This window comes from Phyllostomus discolor, chromosome 5 (assembly GCF_004126475.2).
Source record: "Phyllostomus discolor isolate MPI-MPIP mPhyDis1 chromosome 5, mPhyDis1.pri.v3, whole genome shotgun sequence".
NCBI classification, from domain to species: Eukaryota; Metazoa; Chordata; class Mammalia; order Chiroptera; family Phyllostomidae; genus Phyllostomus; species Phyllostomus discolor.
Genome location: NC_040907.2, coordinates 150,115,768 through 150,132,611, shown reverse-complemented (window position 1 = coordinate 150,132,611; position 16,844 = coordinate 150,115,768). Strand labels below are relative to the sequence as shown.

The window sequence follows — 16,844 nt, the reverse complement described above, 5'->3', positions numbered from 1 at the left end:
TAATTTAACTTACTGAAGTTATTTTTCATTATCTAGATGAAGTTGATTTTTGGTCACAACACAGTTTTATGGAAATGCCTTCCTAATATGGCATCTAAATAACTTTATTAATACTTACTTTTCTCTAGATGGTTAACATATACACATAGAGGGAGAATTAGATAATTCTTACACTGTAAAATTAGATGGCCAGAAAATTCACTTTCATCTGCTAAATAATTATTAAAGCTGTGTATGTAATGTCTTGGTAGCATAAGAGTTATTTGTCAACATTTACAACCAGTCTTATCTACTTAAAAAGCAAAAATACAATTAGATTTTCTGAACTGCCACACAGAGTTAAATTTGCAGTTCAAATCAACAAACAAAACAAAACCAACAAGAAAAAAATGAACAGCCAACACACACCCCCACACCACATTAGATATATCAAGTTAAATACTGGAGCCCAATTTTTATTCGATAACTTCAGCACACAATATTGCCTGTACAGCTGAACCCTGGAATTATTTAAGTTAGGGTTCACACTCCCAAATACTCAATAACAAAAAGTCCAAAGACATTCTTGTCATATGCCTGGTTATTTACTATTTGTACTAAACTGACATAATTGATCTATACCAGTGAACTTCAGATTTCAGAGACTGTGCTTTTACTTGATTGATGGACTCAAAGTAATTTTACTGAAGGTATACCTAGAAGGGTATTACCCTCAGGATTAATTTCTAAAACATACAAAAGAAATTAGCATCAATCTTCGATAATCTGTCCCCTATAAAACTGTGGAAGGCTACAAGTATTTTCCCTTACCCGTTCCCTTGAGCACTGGAGCAACCTGGAGAATGGCTCAGGGAAGTGCTGCCAGCACATGGACTTTTCTTAGTGGACAGATCAAGTACACCGTCTGCAGAGACACAAAGAAACGCCTGAGGATATTAAAAACGAGGAGGAAATGTCATCTGAATTGGCTAAAAATGACAAAGCAGTAAGCCAAGTCAACTAAACAGATACAATAATCATATATTTGAGTTATGAAATCAATTCATTAATAGAATCAGGATATTTTTCTTCCTGAAGCAAAATAAATTTAGCAAAGCTTGTTATATCTAGTATCTCCAAGGGTTAAATATTTTATTAATAGGGCAAAAGGTAAAGCATATTGCTGTAGCTGTTAAGGTACAGTGAGATATTAGAAACAGCAGTTTACATGGTATGAGTGAGGTTCAGCAACAAAACTATTAGAATTCATTTTCTAAATTTACCTTATTATCAAAGCACTAAAAGTACATAACAGTTGGATTTAGGGAATTTTAAGTGATACAAACATTATCATAAAATATACAAGCTTATATGGTTAAATTACACATAAACACTATACAAGAAAAGTCTGTAGGATGAATCAGTTGTCAACTGTTTATAACATTCATGTATCTTAATTACTCTTTGGACACATCTGTAAAAAACTGTATATTTTTTGTCAATCTTTTGGGGAAAATCTGCAGAGATTAAAAATTCACTTGCTGACATTTATAAAAGCAGTTTTGTGTTTTGTTGTTGTTGCTGTTAGTAAGTTATTATCAATTGATGGGCAAAGTTTAAGAAAAGAAAGAATAATATCAGTCTTGATAATGATTGGACCCTAGAGGTTTAATGTCTTAGAAGCTAGACCAAACCCCAAATTCATTTTCCTAGAACATAAAATTAGACAACTCTGTTTTCCCTCAAAGATTTTTCCCCTCACAAACATGCATAGAAAAGAAACTCATAGTCTGGACACCTCTTAAAACTGTCATTCCATCCCAAACTAACAGAGCAAGGTAATATTCAATGTACCAATGATTTTCAGTTGACCAGCAGAGAGGCTTCGCTATCTAGTTATGTTAAAAACTGTCCCAATACTCATATTCAGCCCACTTAGGACTTGTATTTGAAGACACTGTATCTCCCTATTTCAGGCTGTTAGAAATAAGTGATTGAGTCTATAAACCAAAAAAGCCCACACTCATACAGAATAAGTGTTGTCCCTTGAGTGTCACCAATATTTCCAAATATATAATTGCTTGTTAGATATCTAACAAGCAAATACACTAATAAAGTATTTCCAACCAATGACATTATTATTTAAAGACCCTTAAGTCTGTCTAATCAAATAGGCAACATATTTTAATCTACCACTAAAAATACTGTAATAAGTTGAAAACACTAAAATTCATTTAGAAAATATAATTAAATTTTTTTTAATTTGAAGACTGCATACTATAATCCTACCATCTAGTTCAGATTTCTCTTCCTAAATGCATGCTGTCAAAACAACACACCTCTTAAGCACAACACTAATTCTAAGAAGTTAGACTAAGTGGTACTTTTGTATGTTAATCTCCATTATTAATACTTTAAATACAATCTGTCATTCTCCTACTATAAACCTGAAGCTTTTAGTGTAATATTTTGAGCAAAGAGATTTTAATGAAAACCACTAATTTGGTAAAGAAAACAATCCTTAATAAAACAGAAAAAGAACAACTTCGCAAAGACAGTAACCAAAAGTAGACTGACCAATGTGGAGCTAGAACAACTAGGAGGTCTTGTGCTAGGAAATCTTAAAACTTAAGAGATTCTGATTATTATTCACTACATGGAAACAGAAAAAAAGCAAAGGAAAACTAATTAAAGTCAATCCTTTAAGTGCAAACCGTTCACAAATTACTTACAAAAGTAAACATGTATTTCTCACTAATAAATTCAGGCATCTCATAACCTTTCTGCATACTCTTATGAGATTTTTATGACAAAATCTCATTAGTACAGGCATCACCAATTTAAAATTTTTAGTTGTTTAAAGGCAGAGTTGAAATGCTCACTTCATCTTTGTGAAATTAAAGGTAAAATGAGGTCACAGAGCAATAGAAACACTTCATCTATTTAAGCAAGTAAACTTTTCAAAGACCCAAGAAATATTTGCTAAGCAAAACTGATAACCTCTTAACCTACTTAATTAGGATCCTCACTAACAAATTATTGGGAAATACTTGTGGGTTAGCTCATAATACAGTGCATGTATGAATGCATGCTTTTGTGTATCTATAAAGTATTGTATATATCTAACAATCTAAAGTGTGTCTACTGTCTTCTCATTATTTCTAACTCTTGAGTTTCTCTTTTAAAACTGCAAATACATATTTTTGCTTTATCATCTCATTTGCAGAGTATAATTGTCTTTCTTCCTAATAAGACATGTTTGTTTCTCAGATAGGTGCTAGTCCTAAAGCATTAATGGATAAGGAAAAAAACACTTAACTTTTCATAGGGATTTTTAAAAACAAAAGATATGACAATGTTTTGGAAAGTATAAAATGCTTATATAAATATCACATGACTTAAAGATCAGTAACAACTGTAACCACCTTTCCTGGGTAGTATATAAATCATAACTATTGACTACTGATGGGCAAGGTAGCAACTTTATCTGAACTTCTCTATCACTGTATAGGCAGCAATAATTTAAGAATCACATTAGTTTTTATCCTGTTATTTCTACTGGTGCTCTACTTGTCAATAATTTTTCTCTCCCCAAATTAAAGTTTTCTGATTGGACAGAGACCTTGATGTCAAACCATACCTTGTTCGCTAGGTTCTGACTGAGACTTTCTGACAGTAAGGTCCAGAGGTGAGTCTTGGTCAGCCATGAGAAGTTTGCTGAGCACAGGGTTCTGAGTAGTTGCAGCCGTGGGAGAGGTGGTGACTGGAGATGCTTTCGGCAGGCTTTGGTTCTTTGTGCTATTGGGCTGGCTGGGGTCCTGAGTAGAGCTATTTTTTGAGGTATATTCAGCAGCAAATTGTTGGATCATTCGCTGCATGATCTCACGGGCCACTAGGGGAATATTGGGGTCGGAGACCCAGGGACTGTCTGTAAACAAAGATTTATTTACTTTTAAAGTGGGACAATGTACTAAAAAAAGAGATAGCTTTCAAGCAAACATAAAAGTTCATTTTTTTCTTAAAATGCAATATCCTAAAATAGCATTTCCTCAGTTATATTTTTCATGTCTAAGCTTATGTGCTGCAGATTTAAAAAAATAAAATTTTCATAAAATTAGTTCTAAGCATTCTCCCATGATTATGAAGTCAAATAAAGGAATAACAAATAGCTTATCTTTTGGACAAGAATCACTTACCTGATAAAGAAATCCCCAAACACTTCTTTTATGAAATAATTACTCCCCTTTTCACTACCTACAGTTGTTCCCTAATTTTTTCCCCAGCAGTTTCTTCCTAAATTGCTCAGGAATGGAGTACTCAGTTCATGAGGGCTTGTTTTACTTTCTGTTGAAACGGAAGGTTTACCAAGATTGTAAAAGGAGATACTTAATATTAAGATCCATGGTAGACTAGGGCAATAATTCTCACACTTTAGTGTTCATCAGAACCACTCTGAGGGATTATAGAAACAAACTGCCAGGTCCTGATTCAGCAGTTCTAGGGTGAGGTCAAGGCATTCCTTACAGGTTTCTTGATACTCCTGGTGGAAGGACCACAATTTTAGAATCCTTGAGCTAGAATTTTAAATGCCAAACCTCAAAAGCCTAAGACCCTCTATTTTCCATGGATTCTTTAAATACACTCTGCCAACCACTAAAAACAATAGCTAGAGAAATAATAAACATCTAAGTTACCAATTTGTAATTAATGCTAACCTTAAAATAAAAATTAACTCAGAGTTTTCAGCACTGGAAAAGACCCTGAAGGTCAAACTGGGTGCAAGACAAAAAATGTTTTATGTAAATATATTACATCACATCATATTATCAGGGGAGTCTGAGCTTCCCCAGAGACTGTGTTTGTGTACCACTGCAGATTTAGCGCCTAATCTTGCCTGCTGTAAAGTATGCACTTATATTAGTTAAGAAGTGAATGGAACAATCAAATCAATTACCATCAAATAGTTTTAACAAATGAAGGAAATGTGCTCTAAAAAGTAAGTCGCCTCTCCAAATCTGTATAGATGGTTAGTGGCAGAACCTTGATTAAAAGGCCCCCTGATCTTAATGTCCCACTGGTGATCTTTACTTCCCCCACCACACTTGTGAGGCTTAGAAGATTTCAGAAAAATCTAAGTTTCTTTGGTCTTTTAAATATTAACTATAGAAGGTGGAGCTGTGAGGAACTTGGGTTGATTTATAAATTTAGAAAAAACTCACTACTAAAATCTAGTATCTTCACAAAAAAACATATACACACATCATACCTCAAAACCTTACTGGACTCCTAAAAACAGACAATTTTTTTCTGAGGGACAATATTCAATAATACCAGAAGATGATTATAAAGTCAGGATATTTATTTAATTCTCTGCAGTTTAACAAGGTTTGTTCTACCATAACAACATTTCTGTTCTACTAGGAAGGTGTAATTTCCACCCTAATTTTCCTCTCTATACATAGAGACTGTGAGTATGTTAGAGGGTATAGAAATATAGGTACTCAATTAGTTAAGATTCAGAAGTTAATATAGTCACTAACAATGGTTCCTTAAATGTTTTAATAAACATTTAGCCATACATTGCTTTTTAAATCTTTCTACTGAATGAATTTTTTAATTAATATTCATTTAACTTTCTACTTAAGATCCATTTTTTAAAAGTAGCATACAACCCTCCAAATGAAAGACTATATATAATTTCAAGTTTTAATCTATTAGCATATCCCCACAAAAGTTGAAGAATATGTAATATATAAAGAAATTTCCAAATAGGAAACAAAATGAGGTAATTTATGAGATGTCTCTGTGTTTAACTAGATTAATAAATATAACTAGAGATTTATAAAAGTCAAAGACTTTGGATAAATACCACAAATTGTTACCTTTGAGCTTTAAATGGCTAGAGCATATTTTGCCTTTTATTAAATGAATAACAATTATGAAACACAATTCATGTTTATTAATTGATGACATTTCTGCCATTTTTTTCTATGTCTTTTGAAAGCTTCTTGCTCTTGCCTAGTAGCTCAGTTGATTAAAGTGTCATCCCAATATGCCAAGTTTGCGGGTTCGGTCCCCAGTCAGGGCACAATAATCAACCAATGAATGCACAGATAAGAGGAACAACAAATCTTTCTCTCTTATATCAATTAAAAAGAAGTATCTTGAACAATTTTCATTTCTTCACTTACTTAAAACACTGTATCTATAAACAGAGCCATGCCTTGGGGAACATTCACAATTGAGTAAAATAAAAAGTCAAATCAAAATTAAACTACAGAAAAACATGTAAAAGCTGCCCTACACCCACCTGTATGTTTTAAAAATGGACCTCTAACTTTTAGAAAAGTGTCAAATTTCCTTAACACAAGTGACAAAACAAGCTGAAAAGAAATGTGATCATAGTAGTGGTAGAAGGTATACTGTCCTTAAATAAAATCCAGACCACAAAAGCCTACTTTTATTGCACTAATGTTTCTATCTAGTGACATATAACCTTTTCATACTCAGTTATTTATAACATACAATTTGCAATACTTGGAAACAAAGGACTAAATCCAAATATCTGAATTTTTTTTTCAAAACAAAATATTCTCTTCTGACTATGAATTGCCTGTCATATCTCTAGATAATAAACATTTTAAGCATTAATCTCAAGAGTAGTTATACTCATAACTACTCTTGATATATTTATCAAGAGTTTGAGTAGTCTGATATATTTATATATATAAAACATCTAAATAACAATATTAATACATAAAGCAAGGCAGAGAGAATTCCAATTGCAAAGCAATAGTTCTTTTTCTGAGCATCAGATACCAGTATACAAATACACAACTTGACATACAAATTTGAGGAATTCTCATCTCTTGAAGTTTATTCTAAGACTGATGTCAAGGTAACAATTTCTTTGTTATGTTCCCAGTTTAATTTCTAAATGAAACTATAAAAACTTCAGTGTAAGTTATCCCTATATGAGAAAGGAATGGGACTAGTGGAAAAGTAGGCTAACTCCCTTTAAGCAAACAGTGGATGAAAAGTGGTTCCTCCATGTACATTATGGAGAGGAGCTCCTCTTTTCAGATCATATGTTTGCTGAGACAGGAGACCCATGATTTAGTGCACAGCAAAGAAGCTTTAAAAAGATTTTATTCAATTAATAAACTGACAGAATTGATCAGCCATTTATACTTTAGTTTTGAATTACTTTAATAAAACAATCAGATGTTCATAAAACTAAGAATATTACTATTCTGAACATAACTTTGGAATTCGGGATACTTTATTGAGACAATAAGATGAGCCTCATCATCTTTAGATGCCTCATCGTCATGAGACAATAAGTGCAGGAGTATCAGTTGGGAGCTTTAGGTCACAGGGTACAAGAAGATGTCATTAAAAGAGAAAACAGGATGCACTAAAGATTTAATTTAGTGACAGAAGAAAATTTTTTTTAATTCCACTGAAAACAATAACCTTGTGCATCCCTTAATTTTATATTACATTTTACCACACACTCCCTTTGGAAAATATCAATTACATTACACAGAAGCCCAGCTGGTCTCCTATTTTAACCAACCCATCAGATTCAGCACTTAATCAGTCAGACATCAGCTTTCAAACTTCAGAGGGCAGAAGTGAATTTCCAGAGGAATGAGAGGTGGAAACTAGAACACTGAAGAGATATTAAAGAAAATAGAATCATTGAGTCTGCTAAAGATTAAAAATATGTTTATTATTGTTTTTATCCTCACTCAAGAACTTTTTTTTCCCCACTGCTTTTAGAGAGGAAGGAAGAAAGAGGAAAGTGAATAACAGACAGAAGCACTGGCTGCCTCCCGTACACACTGGACCGGCGATAGTATGTGACCAGACCAGGGACCAAATTTGCAACCTACATATGTGCTGTGACGGGAATAGAACCTGTAACTGAAGTGGGATGATGCTCCAACTAACTGAGCAACACTGGCCAGGGTTAAAAATCTATTTAGAAAGGACATCTTGAAGGTAAAGACTCTTGGCTAAAATGGAAGCTTCCAAAAGGTCTCTAGGCTGGTAAAAATTATGCTTTTAGAGAAATGTAAAACAAGTCTACAAAAGTTTCAAGGAGAAAGAGAAATTGAAAAATACAACAGATCCACCTCAAATGTGTAGGGGGAAATTTTATTTTATAATAATGGGTTTTTTCTCCAAATTTTTTTCAGCTTTCTTAAAGATTTTACTTACTTATTACAGAGAGGGGAAGAAGAAAGAGAAGGAGAGAAACATCAATGTGTGGTTGCCTCTCACATGCCCCCAAGTGGGGACCTGGCCCACAACCCCGGCATGTACCCTGACTGGGAATTGAACCAGCAACACTTTGGTTCACAGGCCCACCCTCAATTCACTGAACTACACCAGCCAGGGCTCTCTAATTTTAATAAGTGAAAATATTTAGTGAAATAAGACTGTGTCAAGGAGAGAAAATGCTTGCAAATCTAATTTCAGATATAACTTTACACTGTTTTTCCAAGTCATATTTCAGTGAGAAATCACTTAAAATTTTATAGTTAGTTTTAGAGTTATTAGTGATAAAAAGTAACTGTTTAAGGAAATCGAACTAACAAAATACATCACTGAAACCTTGCAATATTCAGACTTTCATAATAGTTTTAAGAATTATTTAACTAAAAATTACATAGTACCATCAATTCAGAGTAAAAGAAAGGGAGCAGGATTGCCTTACCCTATTTGAAATTTAACTTGACCAAAGAAACATAGAGAATTATAAAGTACATTACCAAGAAAGAAAAATATTTTTAAAAGTAAATCTTTTTAAAAATGACATGGAAATTAAGATTAATACAAGACAAGCAGATGCTAAATGTCATTCTTTACTGGCACCAACCTTTTCTATAAAAGACTGCATTGAGGAACTCTTCTGCTTGTCTCTCGAATCGAATGATTTTTGCTTGTTTAAGCAGAGCTTCCTGTCCAGCTCCCGAAGCTGGTTCATCCAGACCGACTAAGTGTCCCTGCAAAAATATTTAGCGAAATATTTGCGTAAGTATCTTTCTCCATTCAATATTAAAAGCATAGATGCAAAAATGACAAATACTAACAGGAAAGACAAATCAGCTTAATATAATTAAAATATCTTAAAACTTCATATCAGGATAAAATTGATTACCACAAAAGTATAAAAGCAAAGTGAATATAAAAATATACTTTGGGTGGTTTTATCCATGTTTTTTGATTATGAGTTTTATTTAAAATTTACAGGTAAACTCTAGCTAAACTATAATTTCTTAAGGGAAAATTTCCTTGATCATTCAAGTACATTGGTTCTTCTTTTACTACAGCAGTTCATAGACAATTCAACTCAGCAAAAGAAACAAAAACAAACAAACAAACCCTTAAACCCCAAGTCTCATTTGCAAATCTTATCTGCCCTCAGAGTATGAGATCTGTATTCTCCAGACATAAAACAAACATTTTTAAAAGGTCATTAGGAGGGAAAACTCAAAAAGAATGTATTTGAATTCACAATTCTGTTCCTAGAGCACTATTTTACAAACTGTAGTTTTCAAAAATCTTCATAATTTTATGAAGTTAATAATTTTGTGAAATAGGTCAAAACTAGCATTAGAAAAAAAGAACTAAAAAGTAGAGTGCATCACATTTTTTTTTTTTAAGGAGGGAGAGAGACACCAATGTGTGGTTGCCTCTCACGCACCCTCTACTGGGGACCCGGATGGCAACCCAGGCATGTGCCCTGACTGGGAATTGAACTGGTGACTCTTTGATTCGAAGGCTGCGCTCAATCCATTGAGCCACACCAGCCAGGCCATCAAATGCTTTTTTTTTTTAATTAATTATTTTTTAAAAGATTTTATTTATTTATTTTTAGAGAGGGAGGGAGGGAGATAGAGAGAGAGAAACATCAATGTGCAGTTGCTGGGGGCTGTGGCCTGCAACCCAGGCATGTACCCTGACTGGGAATCGAACCTGCGATGCTTTGGTTCACAGCCTGCACTTAATCCACTGAGCTGCGCCAGCCAGGGCTCGTCATCAAATGTTTTAAAGGGAAACATTTCAGTATTATATGTATGCTTGAATATGTTTGCAATATAAAAATGTAGGGCCTGGTCAAAAGTTTCAAAACACTGCCCTAGACTCCCAGAGACTGTCAGAACCTGCTCTCAGACTGCAGGAGCACAGGACTAGGTTAACAATGCTTTGCACTTCCACTCTTATAGCTAAACAGTAAAGAGGAAACCACTGTAACAGAACAAAAGATTATAAAGAAAAGCAAAGTACATTTTAAAAGTGTTCTTAAATTCTAGTGCATGTAATCCACTTAAAATTATTGCAATATGCATTTAGTTATAAGCATATAATGGAAAATTTAAAAGTGCTCTAAATTAAAAAATGGGAAAATACCTTGGCACAATGTCAAACAAGACATTGAAGGCATGTTATAATTCACAAATGACTTCTTCAAAGATTTTAAATACACCGAGTGATATCTGCAACCAGCTTGCTATGATTTCCACATCACCCAAACTATGTCAACAGCACAACTAAAATATGTATTTTCTGAAGACGCATTTAGCATCAATGATATAACCAATACTTTAATATGAAGAACTCTCTTGCATACTCAGCGATCCCTTAACATTTCTATATAAGGTAAGCTAAGTTTGTCACATTGTTTAAAACTTTTTCAACAAAATATTTTGTGTTATATAACCAAAACCTTTATTACACCTGCATTTCCCAACATTGTCTCTCATGGACTAAAAAAAAAAAAATGCTTAAGGAAGTGACTTCTAAAAATCAACCACAAATAATTTCACTGTGATATAGACTTTAACATCTAAAAAGGTATTAGGAACAGTACAGACATACCTTGGTGATATTGCAGGTTTGGCTCCACCCCACCAAAATAAAGCATCATTATCTTTTTGCTGATGGAGGGCCTTGCCTTCATTTGTAAAAAACATACCATCCATACACCACAATAAAGTGAAGTGCAATAAAACGAGGTATGTCTGTATTAATCCAATAAAATCCTCAACTGTTAATGCCATTTCATTGTTTAGTGATTTTTAAAAAACAGACATTACACGGCACAAACTGTAATTAACTTGGCCCCACATTCAGTCAATTCAGACTTTCAACAAAATATCTACATTTGAACTGTTTCATGTAGCATTCAAGCTACTTTCTAATCTAAATCAACAGACCACCTAACTGAACACTCATTAAGGCAGGTGGTACATGTTCTTTCTTGAATCAAACAACTAACAATTTTATCAATCTGGATTCTGAAATACACAGATTACTTTTGGTGCATATCAATTATGGTCACACCTGTTTGTTTTTGAACAGTTTTACTGAGATATAATACACATACAATATGATTCACCCATTTAAAGTATAAAATATTATTTTTTAGTGTATTCAGGTGTGAAAATATTGTCATGACCTAATCTTAGAACATTTTTGTACGTGCCCCCCGATACCCTGAATCCATTAAACAGTCACTTCCTATTCTCCCACTTGCCCAGCCTTATACAACCACTATACTACTTTTTGTCTCTACAGACTTGCCTATCCTGGACATTTCATGTGAATAAAATAATACAGTATTTGGCTTTTTGGTGACTGACATCTTTCTCCTAGAATTAATGCTTTAAATGCCACCCAAGTCATGGCATGTAGTACTTACTTCCTTTTTTACTCCCAAATAATATTCCATTGTATAAACTATACTACATTTTATTCACTCACCAGTTGATGAGTACTTGGATTGTTCCTGCTTTTTGGCTATCATATGAATAATGCTGCTTTTAATATTTGTGTGTTAGTTTTTGTGGGTATGTATATTTTCATTTCTGTGGGTGTATAATTTCATTTCTCTTGGATATATATACATAGAAGTGGAATTTCTGGATCATATGTTAACTATGTTTACCATTTTGAGGAAGTGCCAAACCATTTCCAAAGCAGCTGCTCTAATTGTGTATTCCCCACAGCAATAACACCAGTTTCATTTCTCCATATACTTACAAACACTTGTTATCTTTTTGATCATACCATCCTAGTACATGAGAAGGTATCTCGTGGTTTAGATTTGCATTCCCCTAATGGCTAATGATGTTGAGCATCTCTTCATGTGCTTATTGGTCATTTAAATATACCTTCTTCAGAGAAATGTCTATTCATATGCTTGCCCAGTTTCTAAATGGGCTATTTACCTTTTTGTTGTTTAGTTGTAAGAATTCTTGACATGTTCTGAATATGACTCTATTATCAGATATGATTTAAAAATATTTCTCCCAACTGTGAACTTTCTGTCATGGCCCTGATACTACAGTTGGTAGTATAAAAGTCTATATTTTTAATGAACTAAAATTGATCTATGTTCTTTTGTCATTTGTGCTTTTGGTATTGTATCTGAAAAACTAATGGCTAAACTGAAGTTATGGAGATTTATTCCTATGTTTCCTTCTAAATTTTAGTTTTAGGATTTATTTTTAGGTCTATGATTCATGAGTAAATTTTCATATAGGGTATTAAAAAGTGGCCCAACTTCCTTTGTGCAAAATCACTGGCCATAATTTTAGTTCCGGACATACAACTCTATTCCATTGATCTATACCTCATGCCAGTAACACACCGTGTTGATCACTGTAGTTTTATAGTAACTTTTGAAACTGTCAAGTTTAAGTCCTTCCAATTTGTTCTTTTATAAGACTATTTTGGCTATTTAGGGTCCCTTGAATTTTAGGATCAAGCTTGTCAATTTCTCCAAAGAGGCCAGCTGGGGAGTTTTTGTGGGAATGCACTGATTCTGTAGATCATTTTGGGGAGTAGTGCCATCTTCAAATATTCAGTCTTCCAATCCACGAACATAGAATGCTTTCCCATTTACTTAGATCTTCTTTAGTTTCTTTCAATAATGTTTTATAATTTACAGCGTACAAGTCTCACACTACTAAATTTATTCCTAGTATTTCGTTCTTTTTCATGCTACTGTAAACTAATTGTTTTCTTAATTTTATGTTCAGAATGTTGACTGCTAGTGCTTTTTTAAAAGAATGTTGTATTCAGCAACCTGGCTCTTGCTGAGTAAAGTGCTCTATAAATGTTTGTTAATCTAGCTGATGCATAGTGTTGTTCAAGTATTCCATCTTTGTTGATCTTTTGCTTAGATGCTCTGTCCATTATATGTGTTCAGCTATTGTCCAATTATCTACTTCCCTCTTTAATTCTGTCACATTTTACTTCATGCATTTTGGGGTTCTGTTGTTGAGGATGTAATTATGTCTTCATGATTAAATTGACCCTTTTATCATCAGAAAATGTCCCTCTTTATCTCTAGTTCACTGAAGTCTATTTACCCAGTAGTGTGCCGCCTCTGACATCATTTCTCACAGGATGCTGTCTTGAGCATGCGCAGTCTCTCTGTCCTCCAGGAAGGACCGTGGGTTCAGGTGGACTCTGACAGTTTCTTTCTTGGGTCTTCCTTTTATAAGCTCCTGGCTGATCTGTCTGTAGTGGTATCACACACCCAGCTGTTAGCCTCTAATAATTGTTCTACTGTTCTTGCCACACCCTATAGCATAAATTGCACCACAGTCTGATCCAATAAAAGTGGGGCCTCTTTGCAGGGACAGGGTGTTGGCAGTCTTTGAAGCTTGCTCCAACTCCAGGAGGGCTCTTCCTAGTTGTCTTTTTTCCCCCTGATTCGGTTAAACTTCTAACTTGTCTGCTACTTCACTTGTTGCTGTAGCATCCTCTTAATTGTTCACATAAAGACTTTCATCATTTTCAACATCTTTGTGTCAACTTTATTCCAAATAAAGTCAGTTCCTTGGGAGACCTACAGAGTTTTCTGTTCTTAAGGCCTGTCTTTCCCTTGAGAAGAACTTTTGTGCCACGGTACAAGAAACGGGGGCTGACACAGTGTCTCTCTTATCTGGATGAGAACTGTGCTCTATGGAACTTCTGCTTCATGAATGAGGCATGGCTCAGGGCAACTGGGACCCAGTATTCTCAGCTTGCTGCACCTGGAATAAACTTTCACTGAGTAAAGGCTGAGTGCTTAAAAGGGAGCCCAAGGCCTTTTGACCTTACCTCCCTAGGAAAAACTATCTCCAACAAGAAGCTAGAAGGTATGAGACATGCCCCTAGTCTGCCCTTCCTGCTCAGAGAAGAGCTTCCCTCAACCTGAGCTCAGGGGGTGGGTGGGAGTGAATCATGACTCAGATGCCACAGATTCTTGTTGTTCTGAGATTTAGTAGATTTTTTGAATAAGTGATTCTTCATTTGCTATACGCCTTTATGAGTAACTGCTTTCAGAGTTTAAATGGTTGTTTTATAATAATTTTCACCAGTTAAATTATTATCTATCTTGCTTTTTTATCCAGACTAACCAAAGATGAAAAATATAACACAAAATCATATACTTTTTTCAACTACATCTGTTCACTGTGTTAAAAATGTATAGCAATGATGTATGAACAAAATATAGCTCATTCTGTCTCACTGTACATATACATACCAAAATTAAATGAACCCAAAAGAACAAAACAGTTCATATGACAAAGAACTATAAAGCTAAAACAATTACTAGGATAGAAAGTTAAAGAAAACTATTCAGTGCCACTTCCCCTCCCCCACATCTAAATGCCAGGGATCATTACATATGGTATGGAAAAAATTATACACACATACACACACATATACACACACACACATACACATACTCAAAATGAAGTGACAATCAAAATCAACTGTTCTTTTAATTTAGTACCCAGAACTTAATAGAAATAAAGTTAGGGATTTGAACTGAAATCTCCTGGGAGTTGTGTCCTTTGGGATTCAGGAGTTGGTCCACCTAGACTGGTTGATTCTTAGGCAGAGGTATTTTCTGTCATGTGAGAAATCTATTATGAGCTTGCAAGCATATATACTGGAACATACTCCCAGAGCTTTGATTCTGTAGCTCTGGGACAGGGAAGAGTCTTTATGTTTATTTAAAAGCTCCTTCCTTAATAAAGAACTGGAAAAAAATCATCAATATCACACTTTAAAAATTATCTTATATTTATAATAAGTCTTAGTATTGGAGAAGGCAAATCCCCACTTGTTATTCATATTTTCCAAAATATCCTGGCCATTGTAGCTTTATTCTTTCAGATGGTACTTAAAATTACCTAGTCAATTTTGTTCCTACCACCACCAACTCCCCAAAGAGATGGTGGCTTTAAAAAAAAATCTAAATAGAGTTATACTTAAACTAAGTCAGAAATAAGTAATATCCTTAAAAATATTCAGTCTTCTCTTGTAGGAAATGATTTATATTTATCCAAGTGGGTTTAAATAAATCTCAATTAAAATTGTTTTTTATTCATATATATATATATATATATATATATATATATATAGTTCCCATACATTTTCCATTTTTGTCATTATGAAAAGCGTGTTTCCTTTATTTTTCTAACCACTAGTGTTGGCACAAATGAAGAGTGTGTGTGTAAGGCATAATTTTGTATACAGCTTTCAGGGGAAACTGTAGGTCATTTATCTTCACTTGCTATGTTCTCTGATAGCCTCAACAGCTTGTGTCAATTTTGCAATATCCTTTCAAGGTAATATCTTGTAAAGGAACTCTGAGGGTGGTAGAAAGAGGCAAAGGTAAAGAGAAGTAATGATCCATCATCCAAAGCAGGGAAGGAGATATAATACTGAGTGGGCTGGGATATTCTTCAGTAGAAAAGACCTCAAATTCTTTACTAAGCTTTTGGTTATCTTTAACTGTTTAACTCTTTTAGCACCGTTTATGACCATTCTGGGATCAACAATAAAACAAACATTCAAAAGATGTTTTCAGATAAAGAGTTTATACTTTTCTCTACAAAGTAGTGATCTTTCTATAGTACTAGAAGTGTTAAAGGAACTTATTCATACTGAAGGGAAATGGCAGTACAAAACACTGCTGAGAGAACATAAAAAAGACATTAAGATGAGACAGACCATAATCAGAAGTTGGAAGACTCAATATTGTTAATGTAGCCATTCTCTCTAAATTAATCTATTAGTTCAAGCAATCATAATAAAAATTCTGTAAATCCTTTTGAAGAATTGGTAAATTCATTTAAAAATTTTATATTAAAGGTCAAGGATCTAGGTGAGCAAAACAAGTTTAAAGATTCATACTACTTGACTTCCAGATATAAAGATACAATAATCAAGACACTGTGGTATTGGTATAAGGATAGACATATATAGTTCAATGGCATAGAACATGGTCTAAAATTATACCCACACGTGTATGGTCAACTGACTTAATAAAGATGCCAAGGTAATTAAATGGGGGAAAGGAAGGCTCTTTTTAACAAATGGTGCTAGAACAACTGGATTATTTTATGGATTAAAATATACCTTAATACTTAACTCACACCATATAGAAAAATTAACTAGAAATGAATCAGATATCAAAATACGAGTAAACACTACTAAACCAGAAGAAAATATGAGATTTTCTTGTGTGTTTGACATTGGATCAGGCAGAGATTTCTTAAACAGGACATAAAAAGCATAAATTTTAAGAGAAAAAACTGGCATAAGGGTTTTATACAGATTATATAAAAACTGTTGAAGCTTAGTAAGTTTTTTTTTTCAGATTTTTTTTTATTTATTTTTATTTTTTAGAGAGGGAAGGGGGAGAGAGAGAGAGAGACAGACAGACAGACAGACAGACATCAATGTGTGGTTGCTGGGGGTTATGGCCTGCAACCCAGGAATGTACCCTGGCTGGGAATTGAACCTGGGACACTTTGGTTCCCAGCCCGCACTCAATCCACTGAGCT

General features: G+C 33.9%; 1 protein-coding gene across 14 annotated transcripts in view; it reads right to left on the bottom strand.

Annotated features, from left to right (window-relative positions):
• The window catches only part of LCOR (ligand dependent nuclear receptor corepressor), a 127,628-nt gene that overhangs the window by 31,368 nt on the left and 79,416 nt on the right, over positions 1 to 16,844 (bottom strand). For 11 of the 14 annotated variants that reach the window (XM_028512761.2, XM_028512765.2, XM_036027087.1 and 8 more), the window contains 3 exons: positions 8,867 to 8,993; positions 3,620 to 3,907; positions 811 to 904 (listed from right to left, as the gene is read on the bottom strand). In XM_028512761.2, the coding sequence (XP_028368562.1) occupies positions 811 to 904; positions 3,620 to 3,907; positions 8,867 to 8,993 (509 nt within the window). The remainder of the gene's footprint in view (positions 1 to 810; positions 905 to 3,619; positions 3,908 to 8,866; positions 8,994 to 16,844) is intronic. The other 3 variants (XM_036027088.1, XM_036027091.1, XM_036027090.1) reach the window with 1 other exon arrangement.